This window comes from Notolepis coatsorum (genome assembly GCF_963971535.1).
Source record: "Notolepis coatsorum genome assembly, chromosome: 1".
Classification (NCBI taxonomy): Eukaryota; Metazoa; Chordata; class Actinopteri; order Aulopiformes; family Paralepididae; genus Notolepis; species Notolepis coatsorum.
The window spans coordinates 5,769,973-5,788,612 of record NC_140165.1 but is presented as its reverse complement, the minus strand read 5'-3'; the positions used below and the strand labels follow the sequence as shown (position 1 = coordinate 5,788,612).

Here is an 18,640-nt window from a genome sequence, read left to right as displayed (position 1 = left end):
TACAAACATATTAGCCGACGCATTCCGTTGTTAACCCCCCGTAATAGCAAACATAATTATAATAAAACACAAGATACTGTGCCTTAATGATATACCGGATAAGAACTGAAACCCACTGGCGTTGCCAAAAGAAAGTCTAACATGCCTATAATAATTACACATTACACATACGTGGCCGGCCTATGACCCCCAAACGGCATTGCCAAGTTCAATAGACCCGAGATATAGGTGGTTCAGGTTGTAACCGCGACAAATGATGATCATGGGCAAAAGCACCTGTCAGAAATGATTAGGTCTGATATGGGCTTCGTCCATATAGGCTATACATCAACAGTCCAAAGATGGCTCACAAATGGGTTACTTTCATGTTTCATAATATCCAATGACTAACCAGACACATTACTGTTTAAATTGATATCTGTCATTTATTGTTAAAATAGAGCTTAACATTTCCATGCTTTCATGCTTATACAAATTGTATACCAAAATACCAAATTGATATGACTATCCTATAGGCTATTACAGAATTAAGTATTGTCCCCCCCCCCCCAAAGGCCTGTAAACATAAACACAATAGTAATTAAAAGGGACAATTCACACAAAAAGTGAAAATGCTGATTTATTTTGCACATAATCCCACACACATCCCAAAAACTCTAAACAACTTTGCACACATTAATTTAGTTTGACAGTTATTGAGAGTAAATTAGTTTGAATATGGCCACCAGTGATGTCATCGGGGGCATTGAATCCTTGTGTTGTGTTAATTAAAGCTCCATGAAATGATGTAGGTAGAAGAAATAGCAATACCTTGTTTAGGGACGGCTTCCGTATTATTTAATTATGTAAGATGTAATACATTTTCAAACAATGCAAAAACATGCTATTTCCCACTATCTTGATAGATATTATATATCTATATGAACATATGAGCAATAATAATAAGGTTCCGCACAGTATAAAAACAACAACACAATAACGACAACTGTAAAGTACAAAATATATACAGCAGGAAGAGGCAGAAAAGCCCAGAAGGCTTATAAGAAACCTCCACCTATAATAATAAACACAATTATATTACATAATAGCAAGTTGGGAAGCAAGATCAATGTAAGGACCTTGTGGGAGTATGCGAGAGTAAGAAGTAAGTAGTAAGTGTGTGTGTGTGTGCTGTGTGTGTGTGTGTGTGTGTGTGTGTGGTGTGTGTGTGTGTGTGTGTGTGTGTGTGTGTGTGTGTGTGTGTGTGTGTGTGTGTGTGTCTGTGTGTATCCACGTGTGTGTGAGTGAAAAATCAATGTTTGATTTTAATTCCTGTAAAACACTGTTCTTCATATAAAACAATCCACTGACCTATAGAAACAACACTCTTTCTTCTCTACTGAGACTTGGGCGCTCAGCTGTTTTTCCATCCATGTCATCGATGGATCTGATCTCTCCACACATTAACACACACTCACACGCACGCACGCACGCACGCACGCACGCACGCACGCACGCACAGACACACACACTTACACACACAGACACACACACTTACACACACACACAGACACACACACACACACACACACACACACACACACACACACACACACACACACACACACACACACACACACACACACACACACACACACACACACATATAAATACACTACAAAAAGAGGTCACTTTAAAAAAACAGATCTGTACCTTTGTATATTATTGTATATATTACTCATTGCCTTTATTCTTAAGCTTATAGCATTGTATTTCATTCATATTACTTTTTATCATGTCTACTCTTATTATTCTATTTTATTATTCATATTTTTTTGCACAATCGAGGCTGGCATGGCCACCTACATTTCAATGCATGTCTTGTGTATGTATGTATGTATGTGACAAATAAAACTCTTGAATCTTGAATCTTGAAATGACCGCTTGACACAGCAGTGGATGAAGTTACGCAGAGGGACAAATTAACTTACTCTCCAACATTCTTAACTGAAAAACTAAAAGGAAATCAACACGATCCAGTTTTGGGACAGGCTGTGAGATGATGTATAGCCTCCGCTTTTTTTCTCCTTTAAACATTTGTTTTTAATTCCTTGATAATGCAATCACTCCATTTAATCACACCCATGTCCATTGCAATGCAGACAACTCAGCTATTCTTCCTTTGAATTTCTCTTGGTTATCACCACAAACAAGGTGGCCTGTTGGGATGTTAGATCCTAATGTGAAAAATTGTGATTTTATATGTCTGCACTTTATGTGCTCATTTTATGCCTGTCTTTTTTCTGTTGTGAAGCACTTTGAGCTGCAGTTTTTGTATGAAAGGTGCTATACAAAAAGTGTATTATTATTATTATTATTATTGGTTCACTTTGTTATCTCTAATGGATGCCTGAACAGCTTTTAGTCAGTATTAAAGGTGCTGTAAGTGGTATGCATTTGTTCAAATAAGTGGTATACATGTTAAAATAATAGCTCTACATTCTGACAGCCATCGGTGATATAGAGTGTCTGGTCAGCAGTGGCGGCTCGCCACTGGTGGCGCTAGGGCGCCGACCCACCTGTTAAATGAGAGAAGAAGAAAAAAGACTTTTTAGTTTTTTGTTTTATAGCCCTATAAATAATATAAACATGTTTAAAATGAATAATATTTACTCATTTTAAGTATGTTTGTATTTCCAATGCACAATATAAGGTTATTATCTAAATAAAAAAAACAGCGTTTTCCAGAGCAGGAAGTGACATCACGTTTTTTTTTTTTTTTTTTTTTTTGTATTTCTCGCCCGGGCAAGAAGCGATAGCGCTCTGACTGCGCGTCACAGTTTGATCGCTGTCTCCGTCACAGCCAATCAGTGCATACGGCGTTGTGCGTTGAAATATGACTATTATGTTGGAATCCGAGCGCGATTTGAAGCGGTCTAGAAAGCAGCGTGAACTTCCGTGAGAATTTCCATAGCCGCATTTCGTGGAGACGCTCTCTGATTGGCCGACGCCAGTATTTTTTTCCATGGCAGAATTTCACAGAGACGATCTCTGATTGGCCGAATCCAATTTCTAATGTTCCAATTCTAGCTTCTAGCTTGGTTCCTGGTACTAGGACTGTTGTTTGTCTTAGAGCGTGCCGTGCCGTGACTGCAAGTTCTTTCTTTAGACTGTTAAGCTTAGGCACTCTTTCAAAGTTGGTTAAGGTTAGAGTTTGTCTTAGAGCATGGCGATAGAACGCCAGGTAGTTTGCAGTCTGTTCGAGCGGAAATGGACAAAGGAATGTACTTGTTGAGTGTTGTGCTAACGTCGACGAGCTCAGCTGAGCTAACACTTGGCTAACAAGCTATATGGCGGATATCAAGCTCTCCTGCCCTGGACGTTTCAACTAAACAGTGAGTCTCTCTCTCTCTCTCTCTCTCTAACGTTAGTACTAGTACTAGGCTGGTGCGGGCTAACTGGCTATCGTTCTGGGAGCTAACGTTAGTACTAGTACTAGGCTGGTGCGGGCTAACTGGCTATCGTTCTGGCAGCTAACGTTAGTACTAGTACTAGGCTGGTGCGGGCTAACTGGCTATCGTTCTGGGAGCTAACGTCAGTACTAGTACTAGGCTGGTGCGGGCTAACTGGCTATCGTTCTGGCAGCTAACGTTAGTACTAGTACTAGGCTGGTGCGGGCTAACTGCTATCGTTCTGTGATTTGTTTACTTGGTAACACGGGTTGCTAAGGAATTTAGGTTCGAGGTTGAAGAAATCTCTCTCTCTCTCTCTCTCTCTCTCTCTCTCTCTTCTTAACGTTAACGGTTGTAAATAGTTTTTTTAGGAGCAGTACTACTGCTGGCCATTCATGAAGCGAGACATTGCTGATTGTTTATTTATCGATGGCTCATTGATTTAACTACTGCAGCTCTCTCGGATTGAAAATACGTGGATTATGGCTTGTTCAATATCGTCTATGTTTGAATGAATGAATGAATGAGAACTTTATTAACAGATTGCAGAATGGGTACAATACAGTACGGCTCAATACACACAATTGTTAAGGGGATGCAGACCAGAGAAAGACGTTTGTCTTGTTTACATCAGGGTCCCAGATTTTCGATTCATATCGATAGTTTAATAGCTAGCCTTGGCTCGTTTAACAATATGCAAAATATGTGTACAGCCCTGTACTCATACTGAAGTTATTCTTGGTATATAATAGGTCTGATTGTGTAACGATGCGCTGTGTGTGAGAGAGAGAAGGAGAGAGGGAGAGATCTGCCTGTGTTTGGAGACGGGCGAGTTTTGTTTCTAACTTTTCTATTTATATTGTGTTTCAAGTTGTGAATTAGAGTCTAGACTATACTTTATTTGACTGGTTGTGTGTTGTTGTAGTAACAGCTGAGCGACTCGTTCATAAGAGCCGATTCATTGCCGTGAGCGTGAGTCGAATCGCTCACGTCTTGCCATGAGTCTTGCGTGGTACAGTACTGTACTGTACATGTTCGCAAAATATTTGGTATAGCGCCCCTAGTGGCGAAGTACCCAGCGGCCGCCACTGCTGGTCAGTAACATGGGTCTCTGCAGTAAACACAAAATAAATTTTCTGGTATCACGTTCTCACTTTATCCAATCAGGAGAGAGAACTCCACACTGCTAAAATGGTCAGACAAAAATAATAATAATGTGCTTGAAACAAGTAAAATAATCTTCTGGTGCGGTAAGCAAATGTAGCTTGGTAAGATTTCTTGAAATAAGTACAAATATCTAGGGTTCTTTCTCCTGATTGGATAAAGTAGGAACGGGATATAGAATATTTATTTTATGTTTACTGCAGAGCGGAGGGACTGGGAGACCCATGTTACTGACCAGACACTCTGTATCAGTGATGGCTGTTTACTGCAGAGTGGAGGGACTGAGAGACCCATATTACTGACCAGACACTCTGTGATGGCTGTTTACTGCAGAGTGGAGGGACTGGGAGACCCATGTTACTGACCAGACACTCTACATCAGTGATGGCTGTTTACTGCAGAGCAGAGGGACTGGGAGACCCATGTTACTGACCAGACACTCTGTATCAGTGATGGCTGTTTACTGCAGAGTGGAGGGACTGGGAGACCCATGTTACTGACCAGACACTCTACATCAGTGATGGCTGTTTACTGCAGAGCAGAGGGACTGGGAGACCCATGTTACTGACCAGAGACTCTGTATCAGTGATGGCTGTTTACTGCTGAGTGGAGGGACTGGGAGACCCATGTTACTGACCAGACACTCTATATCAGTGATGGCTGTTTACTGCAGAGCAGAGGGACTGGGAGACCCATGTTACTGACCAGACACTCTATATCAGTGATGGCTGTTTACTGCAGAGTGGAGGGACTGGGAGACCCATGTTACTGACCAGACACTCTGTATCAGTGATGGCTGTTTACTGCAGAGTGGAGGGACTGGGAGACCCATGTTACTGACCAGACACTCTGTATCAGTGATGGCTGTTTACTGCAGAGTGGAGGGACTGGGAGACCCATGTTACTGACCAGACACTCTACATCAGTGATGGCTGTTTACTGCAGAGCAGAGGGACTGGGAGACCCATGTTACTGACCAGAGACTCTGTATCAGTGATGGCTGTTTACTGCTGAGTGGAGGGACTGGGAGACCCATGTTACTGACCAGACACTCTATATCAGTGATGGCTGTTTACTGCAGAGCAGAGGGACTGGGAGACCCATGTTACTGACCAGACACTCTATATCAGTGATGGCTGTTTACTGCAGAGTGGAGGGACTGGGAGACCCATGTTACTGACCAGACACTCTGTATCAGTGATGGCTGTTTACTGCAGAGTGGAGGGACTGGGAGACCCATGTTACTGACCAGACACTCTATATCAGTGATGGCTGTTTACTGCAGAGCAGAGGGACTGGGAGACCCATGTTACTGACCAGACACTCTATATCAGTGATGGCTGTTTACTGCAGAGTGGAGGGACTGGGAGACCCATGTTACTGACCAGACACTCTATATCAGTGATGGCTGTTTACTGCAGAGCAGAGGGACTGGGAGACCCATGTTACTGACCAAACACTATATCAGTGATGGCTGTTTACTGCAGAGTGGAGGGACTGGGAGACCCATGTTACTGACCAGACACTCTGTATCAGTGATGGCTGTTTACTGCAGAGTGGAGGGACTGGGAGACCCATGTTACTGACCAGACACTCTACATCAGTGATGGCTGTTTACTGCAGAGTGGAGGGACTGGGAGACCCATGTTACTGACCAGACACTCTGTATCAGTGATGGCTGTTTACTGCAGAGTGGAGGGACTGGGAGACCCATGTTACTGACCAGACACTCTATATCAGTGATGGCTGTCAGAATGTAGCGCTATACTTTACATTTATTTTAACAAAAAAATACCACTTAGGCGGCTGGGTGGCGCAGCGGACATTGCGCTCGTCACCAACGTAAGAAACACCGGTCTCGTCAGCGACGTGTTGCCTCCGGCTTGGGCCGGCCGTCATACTGACTAAATCGGCAGAGTTAGCGGGAGGGGAGTCGAAGGGTGGTAGTCTGGTCGTTGTAAACCGCGACGATCAGGACAACAGGGGAGGGAGAATTGGCACGAGAGGAAATTGGGATGGGAGAAAAATCACAGAAAAAGGGGGAGAAAAAGTAGATAAAAAAATAAAAAAATAAATACCACTTATACAGCACCTTTAATCTATTGTTTACCATGTCTATACTGTCAAGAATCAAAACTGAAGTGAAACTGAATATAAGCAACAATGACTATCATGATGTCATACGAAGGCGTGCCGTGGTGAAAAGCCCGGGTCGTGTCAGTGATCTTATCTGTTCACCAAGGAGAAGGAAGTGACCTCTGACCCCTGCTGTGACTGTCACAGTGCGTTCAGGTGACAGTAACTATATGCGTCACACTTCACTTTGTAAAGTAATAGCAAACCTCTACTTCAGTATTCCATGCGTTATAATAATAATATTGTAGTGTTTTTAATGAGCCACGCAACGATTCAAAACGCCAATTTTCCATTTTCCAACAAACCAACGTTTTGGATCCGACTTGCAAAACTCTTCTCGCCGAATGACCATTCCTCGGGGGGTATAGAACTTTGCACAGCTTCTTTATCGAGCGTACTTGTAACTTCAGTCTATTTCAGTTGATTTCACTTGTGTTTATTTGCCTTTTCTGAGGAGAGAGAAAAAACCCATGGATTTCAGCAGCAACTCGGTCAGCACTTTGCCCTTCGTTCACTCGAGACAGAAGAATGGTCACCTATCATTAGTTGGCCTCCCTGTCTCCCTCTCCCTTCCTGTCTGTCCTTAGTGGTCAGGAGCCACGCAGAGACGCTGTGTGTGTGTCTGTGTGTGTGCGCTCGTGCAAGCATGTGTATTTGTACATGGGTTTGTCAGTGTGTGTGTGCGCTCGCGTGTATCAGAATGTGGGTTTATGTGTGTGTGAGTGTGTATCTGAACGTGGGTTTGTGTGTGTGTGCGTGTGTATCTGAACGTGGGTTTGTGTGTGTGTGTGTGCGTGTATCTGAATGTGGGTTTGTGTGTGTGTGGGTGTGTGTACATTGCCCACTCTTGTCTGCCCTGTCTCAGGTTAAGTACTTCTGACAGCTAACCACAAGTTGTTAACCCTAACCCTAAGTGTGTGAGTGTGTGTGTGTGTGTGTGTGTGTGTGTGTGTGTGTGTGTGTGTGTGTGTGTGTGTGTGTGTGTGTGTGTGCGTGTGTGTGTGTGTGTGTGTGTGTGTGTGTGTGTGCGTGTGTGTGTGTGTGTGTGTGTGTGTGTGTGTGTGTGTGTGTGTGTGTGTGTGTGTGTGTGTATGCGTGCGTACGTGCATGCATCCGTCCGTGCATATACAGTATGGGTGCATGCACCTTTCTGTGTCCGTCTGTGTATGTGAGTGCATTCATGTGTGTGTGTGTGTGTGTGTGTGTGTGTGTGTGTGTGTGTGTGTGTGTGTGTGTGTGTGTGTGTGTGTGTGTGTGTGTGTGTGTGTGTGTGTGTGTGTGCGTGCGTGCGTGCGTGCGTGCGTGCGTGCGTGCGTGCGTGTGTGTGTGTGTGTGTGTGTGTGTGTGTGTGTGTGTGTATGGCGGTATGCTTCTCCCCCTAAAGAGTGCTCTCACAAGGACGCAATGAAAACAAGCCAGCTCGTATTACCTGTAACCGTAAATATTTACTCTTGTGATTTCTCTCCATGTGTTTATGAGTGAGTGACTGACTGAGCTGGCGGATGTGACGCAGAGGCAGGGTATCGTGGATCATGGATGGATGAACCGTGTTTGAATGTCTGTTTAACTCGATAACATCGTGCGGACAGAATGACAGTGATCACATAGTTTACTATGTGTGTGTGTGTGTGAAGAAGGAAATACAAGAGCGAAGGAGGGATCGACGAAGGCCCTCTTTTTGTCTTTAAGGGATCAAGGGTGCTGCTGCTGGTCGCACACTCAGTATATCACTGTAAAAAAATTATGTTTTTTCACGGGAAATTAACTATTATTTGACAGATTAATTTTGTTTTTCTACTTTAAGTGTAAATACCATAAAAATACAGTAAATTACCTTTCTTCAAAATATTAACCATTAAATAAAGGTTGTAACCTGTAAATGTATTTGATTTTACTGCAATTTGACAGTAAGTATTTGGCAACCGTTGATGCCAGACATTTACCGTTTTCTTGCAGCTTTTTGTCCTACAGTGTAGGAGAACGAGACGAGGCAATAATTATGACGTGCAACGTGCCAGTTAGGGTATACCTTGTTAGGGTACACTGCGCCTTGTTTATACTGTTTACTTTTACTCATAGAAGTATATATTCAGATTCAAATTCTTTATTTCTAATATAATAATGCAGGACCTCTTTAGGGGGTACACCACCGTGCTTATATTTGCTTGCTTATATTTATTGAGTAACATGTAATATAACCCTTACCTGCACGTTTGTTTACACTGTTTATTTTTTTAATGTTTATATTAAGATCACATTTTATTGCCTATATTTATGTCTTTCGACTATTACCCTGCCCATACCTGTACCCCCCCCCCCTCCCCATGCTGTTATGAGCCAACATTTTCGCCAAGGGGATCAATTAAAGGAATATCTTATCTTATCTCATGCCATCCGGTAGGATAATGTTTCTAGACTATAGAATAATGACTAGACCCCATGTGTTTAGATGAGAACAATGTGATTTAACCTGCATTGTCTAGTTTTCAAAGTTGCACCTTTCTCTTTTAGATGTGAGAGTAGCATAGCAACGTCTCTCACTCCAGTTCTCACGCTGTCCTTTATGGACTTTTATGAAGAGCAGGACACGTCTGATTGGTCCCTTGACTCGACTTATTTTTGTCGTCTGTTTGGCCGCCATTTCAGTGTGGAAATGCTGCCCCGCTGTGGCAGCACGCGTTATTGCACGTCTCGGGTGACCCTACACCTACAGTAACAACATTTGATTTGATTTGATTTGATTTGATTTGATTTGTATTTGTTCTGTTCATGGTGATGCACAGTTCCATAAAAAAAAAAGAAAAAAAAAGTATAATCAAAGCGCCTCTCAATTTGCACATTCCCATGAGCGAAAGGGAGCAGGGAGAAGAAAATCTTATTTTGCCTGCCCCTTACTCAAAACAATAAATAAACAATAGAAATAGATGGTCTGTCAATTAAACATATTTAACAATCATTACTTACAATAACATGAGACATTTTATTTTTATAAATAGTCATAGTGTTACTCCTCAACTTCATGAAGTCAAATTGTTCTTTCTTTATGCATACGAGTTAAGTTCCTCTATTTGTGCCCCTTCAGAGCCTTGCATGCCCTGGGAAGTGAACAACAGTCTCCTGAGGCGGTAGCACACACCTCATGAACCTGCATTTAATCTTTTCAATTCAAACCTTTATTTAAACTCGAAAGGCAACTGAGGTTTCCCTCATTTACAGTCACGTCGAGTGTACATACAGGAATAAGCATAAAAGCATATAAAATCATAACAAAGAGACAACGATATGAGGCAAAAAGCAAGGATACAAAATCAATTAAAACACGTGCCCTTATTGATTGATGGTTCCAATAATGATGTAGTTTAAGGAAGTAGCTTACCAATAAGGGCCTTAAAAATGAACAAATACCAGTGTTTGTTGCGCCTCTCCATCAGTGAGGACCAACCAACCTTCTCATAAAGGACACAGTGATCTGAGGGCAGAGTGATTGGTCCAGGGATTTAGGGATGTTCGATATTGGCTTTTTTACCGATACCGATATACCGATATTGTCCAACTCTTAATTTCCGATATCAACCGATACCAACCGATACCGCTATATGCAGGGTTTCCCCCCCAAAAAATTTGAATAATTTCAGGTAATTAACATTACATATATCTTGTCGTGGAATTAACACAACATTATGCATATTTTTGACAATAAATAATTGAATTTGTTCTTACTTGCTTGCCTGGGTATAAATAAAGGTTAAATAAATGTAAAAAATAAAAAATAAAATCTTTTTTTTTCTTTTGAAAACCGATACCGATAATTTCCTATATCACATTTTAATGCCAATATCGGCCGATAATATCGGACATCCCTATTAAGGGTTGAGGCCGCACCGCGCCTATGAATATAAACACCCACTCCCATTTACAGTATGAAACGGAGGCATGTACAGTCAAAGTTTCAACAAGACAACATAAATATTCTAATTCTGACATCATAAATATTCCAAGCTTACTTCCTGTTGCAGCGTTTGCAAATGTCTAGATCTCATAGCCGGGAAGGACGTTTTGAAATGTGTTTTTAATTTGTGTGTATAACAGGAATGGTTACGGTTGGGGTTAAAAAGGGGAATACCAACATTATGGGAAATGCACTGTGTTCTCCAGAGTCAAGAAGACAGATACCAATTTCCTCTCTGTGCATTCAGTAGAAAGCTACCCAAGCTAGCCTAGCTTAGCACAAATTAATGCAAGCTGATACGGACCACCACCGGCCTATAGCTTAAAACTCAGAAAGAGGACAACTAGGCTAATGATATAATATAATATAATGAATCTTCAGAAAACCTCATAATTTGCTGTTTCATTCGTTATATGATATGACAAGATTCTAGGGTTGGATAGTAAGCAGAACATGTCTCTTGTGTGCGTGCAGGCTCTCCCCATTTGATTGCACCCCACAGAGCATTGTTAATATAAGATAAGGGCCCCGTATTTGATCTTGAAACGAGTCCCCTGAACCCTAAGGCCTATAGGCTCACAACAAAACGGTCCTGGATTCAAACCTGACAGGGGGGCCTTTCTGCGTGGAGTTAACAGTGTTTGTGTGGGTTACCTCCCGGACCGTACTCCCATGTTCCTCCCGCACCAGAAGACATGAATGCTCGGTACATTGGGACGTTGGACCTTTGACCAAAGGTACTGGCGTTACAGCCCGTCTGAGGCTACCCACTGCTGCTAAAATGGTTAGGATGGATTCGGTGCAGAGGAATAATTTCCCCATGAGAATGAATCAAATGATAACTTATGTCATCTTAAAGGAACACGCCAACATTTTGGGAAATTAGCTGACCGTCTTCTCCAGAGAGAGAGACAAGAAGATGGATGCCAGTTTCCTCTCTGTGCGTTCAGTAGAAAGCTATCTGGCTGCACGTTAGCTTAGCTTAGCACAATGAATGGAAGCGGACAGTGCCGGTTAGCCTTCGGGAGGAGGGGGTAGACGTGAGGGGGAATGGTGGACAATGGGAAACGTGTATTTGAGGGAGGAGCCAGAGGGCCTTCCCCCACAGCGGCTACTCTGTCAGCCTCTTGAAGGACTGCGCGGTGGGGCAGACGGCGCCCCACTCCAGTGAGTTAGCCTATAGGCTAACCGGCCATGTCCGCTTCCATTCATTGTGCTAAGCTAGGCTAACGTGCAGTCAGATAGCCTTCTACTGAACGCACAGAGAGGAAACTGGCATCTATCTTCGTGTCTCTCTCTCTGGAGAAGACGGTGAGCTAATTTCCCCAAATGTTGGCGTGTTCCTTTAATGAGATCCTTTAGCGGGAGGATAAAATACTAATCATTGAAAAAGATTGGTTGACACGGCAGGTATGGCTATAAGATTGCCGGCTACTCTGATGCTTCCTATTGGAGGAGCATGTGCTACACAGCCTGCTATTGGTCATCATCTAGATGTGTTGGCAACACAGAGGACCCTGATGCAGCAGTTCTGTCCTCTCAATGCACACAGGAAGGCAACACGCCAACTCAGTTTGGCACAGGTCTTTGCCACCAACCTGACCCAGTTATACGATGCCTCTGTGTGTGTGTGTGTGTGTCTGTGTGTGTGTGTGTGTGTGTGTGTGCATGCGTGCGTGCACGTGCATGCATGTGGATGTGTACATTTGTGTGTTCTATTGAAGATCATTCCATAGTTCCATAGTTAGTTCCATAACATTTTCTACAATACTGCTAAAGTGTGGTGCATGACAATTGCATTTATATATATATATATATTATGTTTTTGTTTGTGCGTATTGTGTGTGTGTCTGTGCATTGTGTACATGTGTGTTTACAGTTTCTGGGTGCAGCCTGCGGTAGAGGGAGTCAATAGGTCGGCCAGTTCACTGAAGCCTTTATGCTGCGTAATCCCACATCCCTTCTTCTGGAAAAAAAAAACGTCAATAGCATTGAAATCACTGACTCCAATTTTGGATCTCGTTTTCATGACAAAGCAATTGTGTCCCGTTTCATAGTGGGCTCGCTAGGTATAAAAGGTGGGCGGGGTGCAAGGGACAGAACCAGCGCCATCTCACGCACACACACACACACACACATTTATATATATATATATATATACTCACACACATTCAAGGGAGACAACTTGGGCGGATCACAGACACAATCAAGATGGGCAGGGTGAGTAGAGTGCCGTGTTCTGAGCCAGTGAGAGAACGTTTCAGTTACTACTAACTAGGCCAAAGTTTAGCATGAAACCTGTATGACATACAGTCGAATTATTTTCTTTCTTTGATAATGTGATGGTGGTGGTGGTGGTGGACACCTACAGGTTCCCGGGAGGAGTGCACCTGGACAATAAACTGGACTGGCCGGACAACTCGAGGCCCTCTAGAGAGGACAGGTCAGAGCCGGGTGTTATTCCTGGCTCACGTCCTTCACTCACTGTGTGCAATAGGCTGCCGCAGTCGTTTTATCAGTCTGCAGTAGTTTTATCAAGCTGCAGTAGTTTTATCAGGCTGCAGTCGTTTTATCAGGCCACAGTCGTTTTATCAAGCTGCAGTAGTTTTATCAGGCTGCAGTCGTTTTATCAGGCCACAGTCGTTTTATCAAGCTGCAGTCGTTTTATCAGTCTGCAGTAGTTTTATCAGGCTGCAGTCGTTTTATCAGGCCACAGTCGTTTTATCAGGCCACAGTCGTTTTATCAAGCTGCAGTAGTTTTATCAGGCTGCAGTCGTTTTATCAGGCCACAGTCGTTTTATCAAGCTGCAGTCGTTTTATCAGGCCACAGTCGTTTTATCAAGCTGCAGTAGTTTTATCAGGCTGCAGTCGTTTTATCAAGCTGCAGTAGTTTTATCAGGCCACAGTCGTTTTATCAAGCTGCAGTAGTTTTATCAGGCTGCAGTCGTTTTATCAAGCTGCAGTAGTTTTATCAGGCTGCAGTCGTTTTATCAGGCCACAGTCGTTTTATCAGTCTGCAGTAGTTTTATCAGGCTGCAGTCGTTTTATCAGGCCACAGTCGTTTTATCAGGCCACAGTCGTTTTATCAAGCTGCAGTAGTTTTATCAGGCTGCAGTCGTTTTATCAGGCCACAGTCGTTTTATCAAGCTGCAGTCGTTTTATCAGGCCACAGTCGTTTTATCAAGCTGCAGTAGTTTTATCAGGCTGCAGTCGTTTTATCAAGCTGCAGTAGTTTTATCAGGCCACAGTCGTTTTATCAAGCTGCAGTAGTTTTATCAGGCTGCAGTCGTTTTATCAAGCTGCAGTAGTTTTATCAGGCTGCAGTCGTTTTATCAGGCCACAGTCGTTTTATCAAGCTGCAGTCGTTTTATCAAGCTGCAGTCGTTTTATCAAGCTGCAGTAGTTTTATCAAGCTGCAGTCGTTTGATCAGGCAGCAGTCGTTTGATCAGGCTGCAGTCGTTTTATCAGGCTGCAGTCGTTTTATCAGACAGCAGTCGTTTGATCAGGCAGCAGTCGTTTGATCAGGCTGCAGTCGTTTGATCAGGCAGCAGTCGTTTGATCAGGCTGCAGTCGTTTGATCAGGCTGCAGTCGTTTTATCAGGCAGCAGTCGTTTGATCAGTCTGCAGTCGTTTTATCAGGCTGCAGTCGTTTTATCAGGCTGCAGTCGTTTTATCAGGCCGCAGTCGTTTTATCAGTCTGCAGTCGTTCTATCAGTCTGCAGTCGTTTTATCAGTCTGTAGTCGTTTTATCAGTCTGTAGTAGTTTTATCAGTCTGCAGTCGTTCTATCAGTCTGTAGTGGCCATTGTCCTCTTCTTTGCCGTGGTGTGCTGTGCATCAACTCAAGAGACACTAACAAAGTGGACAAGCTGGTGAGGAAAGCTAGCTCCATAGTGGGAGTCGAACTGGACAATTCAGTCCCCCCCCCCCCTCCGTAACATACCACAAACTGCCTCGGTTAGTCCTTTGTGCTAGTTGCCTCCACAACCGTGGGAAAGGACTGACTTGGCCAACGGCTGGAGAACTAACGGCTGGAGAACTTGAGAACTGTTAGAACTTTTTGACTCTTAACTACTGAATCCTGCACGGACTCTGGCGCACCTAGCACCAGGACTCACACTGAAATTCAATTGTTAGCCCCTTAGATCTTATTAACAGATTTCAAACCGGCAAGAACAGACGTTGACGTTTGGAACGATGCAAGGGCTGATGACTTTGAACCAGGAGGCCGCCATCTTGATGCCACCGGGTTCATTATTGTGTCTCGACTCCCCGCTTATCTGGACATGATATTTAGTCATTCAGAAGGCAGTAGATAGATAGATTAGACAACCTTGACAACATAAACATTCTAAATGGGCACAAGTTTCTTTTCTTTTGCAGTGTTTGCTAATGCAAAAGCTCACAAGATACAGACCGCTTTTAAGTTTAAGTTTTAAGCTAGGCTAGTGGTCGATATCCACTTCCACTCCACTTCCATTTGTGCTAAGCTAGGTTAGCTTGCAGCTAGATAGCGCATTTCCCATAATGTCGGGCGTGGTCCTTTAACAACAAAAAAATTACGAAAGCAAACAGAACTAAAATCTCTTCCCCCAGATCATATTCTACGAGGACAAGAGCTACCAGGGTCGCAGGTACGAGTGCGACAGCGACTGCACAGACTTCCACTCCTACCTGAGCCGCTGCAACTCCATCCGGGTGGAGAGCGGGGCCTGGGTGGTGTACGAGAGGCCCAACTACATGGGCTACCAGTACGTGCTGACCAGGGGAGAGTACCCCGACTACCAGCGCTGGATGGGCCTCAACGACAGAGTCAGCTCCTGCAAGATGCTCCACTTCGTGAGTCCAGTCTCCACATAACACTCGTCTGTGTCAAACCAGAGACCGGATGCATATCTAAGCAGAAAGATTGTTCCTGTCCGATTGGCTTTCAGTGTGATGAAGGTGGTCTTATGACTTTAGAAAAATACAGCCCAGATGCATGATACCTTCTCAGAATGTTTTCTTTTATTAACACATTCAAAGCCGGCTGGATATGACCAAATTAGGGCTTGTATAGGCCAGCGCTTTAATCAATGGGAGGACGGGGAAATTAGCGAGTGCTTAAAATATATCTTAAATTATGGCTATGGGTCTAATACACCCGTCGCTTATCAATCACTTGCTTGCAGTCAACATGTACAAAAGGGATTGTTTTTTCATCGGTACATTTCCGTTTTATACGTTTTATTTTTATTTTTTTTATCTTTTCCCCCCTCCTTTTTCCTCCGATTTTCTCCCATCCCAATGTTAGTCGTTATGCCAATTCCCAATCCCCTTCCTGGTCGCTGCGCACTTACCCCCCACAGTCGGTCTGGGAGAGTGGAGGCTATCACGTGCTTCCTCCGACACACGTCTAGCCAATCAACCGCTTCTTTTCACCTGGCAGCGCGGACTCTCACTGAGAGGGTGTAACGTGTGGAAGGATCACACTACCGCCCTTAGATTCTATCCGCGCTTAGCAGGCGCCCCGACCGAACTGTAGGAGTCGCTGTTTACAACGACCCGGACCCACCCGCCAGCTTCTCCCACCCTCTAATACAGCCAATTGTATTAGTGTGAACGGCCAGCCAAGCTGGTGACAACCCCGGAGCTGTGAGCTGGATTCGAACAGGCGAATCCAGCGTCTCCGGGGTTGGTGACGAACGCAATCTCCGCTACGCAACCTGACCGCCCGTTTTATACCGTTTTGAATACGAGTATAGTTTTGGAGATTTCTAGTAATTCCAGAGAAAGACACGATAATAGCCCTTTAGTGGAATACACAAAACACGTTGTCATTTTTCGGCTGATTATCGAATCTTCCTGAAATCAACGCTAGATCATCATTATTATCCTTGCTCGTGCATACATGAAATGGCCCTCGTAGTTCTATGGAATATTGTTCTTTGATGCCTTGGTCAAATATGAGTTGATTCAGATGAATCAGATTGGCATCGCCTTTCCAGTTTCCATCACATAACATGTACAATTGTCACCATGGATTTACTATATAAAATTCACAAGTGAAGGGTACATCTCACAACTTTCTCTTTTCCTGTTCCTTCCTTCCATATCATCAACCCCTTCTTCAATCTACAATCCTTACCTCTCATTCAACACCCCGATGTATGTCACCTCCCCTCTATCCATCCAACTCCTCCATCAAACCCTCCCCCCAAACCCTAATGGCCTGTCCCCACTCCTCCATCTAACACCCACCTGACTTGACCCCCCCAATCCAACCCTCCACCTTAACCCCTCCATTCCTCACCTCTCCTGCATGTCCACTCTCATCCTCCTCCCGCACCCACCCCACCCCCACCACCTCTCCACCCGCCCCCCCCATCTCCGTCCAACTCACACCCACCCCACCCCAACTCACACCCACCCCACCCCAACTCCCTCCCTCCCATCCTTCCTTCCTTCCTTCCTTCCTTTCTTCCTTCCTTCCTTCCTTCCTTCCTTCCTTCCTTCCTTCCTTCCTTCCTTCCTTCCTTCCTTCCTTCCTTCCTTCCTTCCTTCCTTCCTTCCTTCCTTCCTTCCTCCCTCCCTCCCTTCCTTCCTTCCTTCCTTCCTTCCTTCCTTCCTTCCTTCCTTCCTTCCTTCCTTCCTTCCTTCCTTCCTTCCTTCCTTCCTTCCTTCCTTCCTTCCTTCCTTCCTTCCTTCCTTCCTTCCTTCCTTCCTTCCTTCCCTCCCTCCCTCCCTCCCTCCCTCCCTCCCTCCCTCCCTTCCTTCCTTCCTTCCTTCCTTCCTTCCTTCCTTCCTTCCTTCCTTCCTTCCTTCCTTCCTTCCTTCCTTCCTTCCTTCCTTCCTTCCTTCCTTCCTTCCCTCCCTCCCTCCCCTCCTTCCCTCCCTCCCTCCCTCCCTCCCTCCCACTCCACCCAAACCACCACACTTGTCCAAACCCCACCCCACCGCTCCCAGGCCAGCGGGACTCCGTACAAGATGCAGCTGTACGGCAAAGGGGACTTCTCCGGCCAGGCCTACGAGGCGACCGAGGACTGCCCCTCGGTGCTTGAGAAGTTCCACTGGAGGGAGGTGCACTCCTGCAAGGTCCTGGGCGGCCTGTGGGTGTTCTACGAGCACCCCAACTACAAGGGGCGCCAGTACCTGCTGGAGAAGGGCGAGTACCGCAAGTCCGTCGAGTGGGGCGCCGTCTGCCCCACCGTGCAGTCCTTCAAGAGGCTGACCGAGTAGACGCCGTGGCGGAAGGCCCTCTGGCTCCTCCCTCAAATACACGTTGCCCATCGTCTACCATTGCCCCTCCTCACGTCTATACCCCCTCCTAGCCCACCATCCCGTCACCCCTCCTCCCTCCTCTACTTCCCCAACCCAACCAACCCCTTTGACCTGGAGACAACGCCTCTCCTCTCCACTATAAAGACCTAGGTTTTACTGGATTCCCGAGCTCTTTGGGGGGATTACTAGGCCTTGTCATCCAGCAATAACTCTTGTACCTATTTGTACTTGATACTCTGTTTGAGCTAAATAAACCTGTGTTCTATATCTGACTGAGTACATCCTTACTTGTGGTAAATTCCTCCACGCCGCCAATCGATTTATCCAGCTATCTCTCTATCTACTGATTCATCTATCCATCTTCCTCTCATCCCACCTCACCATCCATCCTCCTCTCATCCATCCATCTTCCTCTCATCCCACCTCACCATCCATCCTCCTCTCATCCCACCTCATCCATCCATCTTCCTCTCATCCCACCTCACCATCCATCCTCCTCTCATCCCACCTCACCCATCCATCCTCCTCTCATCCCACCTACTGTTTTTATTCTAATGTTATTTATCTTGATATGTTTCTGTTTTTATTGCTAACCCTTTTTTCACACAGGATTTTAGCCTGTACCTTCTGCCAGACACCCTCAATCAAAACAACCCCCCCCCCTGAAGCCAAACAGTGTAAAAGCAACATTTTATTCATT

General features: G+C 44.7%; 1 protein-coding gene across 1 annotated transcript; it reads left to right on the top strand.

The window, feature by feature from the left end:
- Window positions 1-15,420: 15,420 nt before the first annotated feature.
- LOC311227289 (gamma-crystallin S-like) lies at window positions 15,421-17,898 on the top strand (the record flags this gene model as incomplete). The annotated part of the gene is made up of 2 exons (XM_084312887.1): window positions 15,421-15,519; window positions 17,626-17,898. 2 exons carry the CDS (start codon window positions 15,421-15,423, stop codon window positions 17,896-17,898), a joined length of 372 nt encoding a protein of 123 aa, XP_084169013.1.
- Window positions 17,899-18,640: the final 742 nt, after the last annotated feature.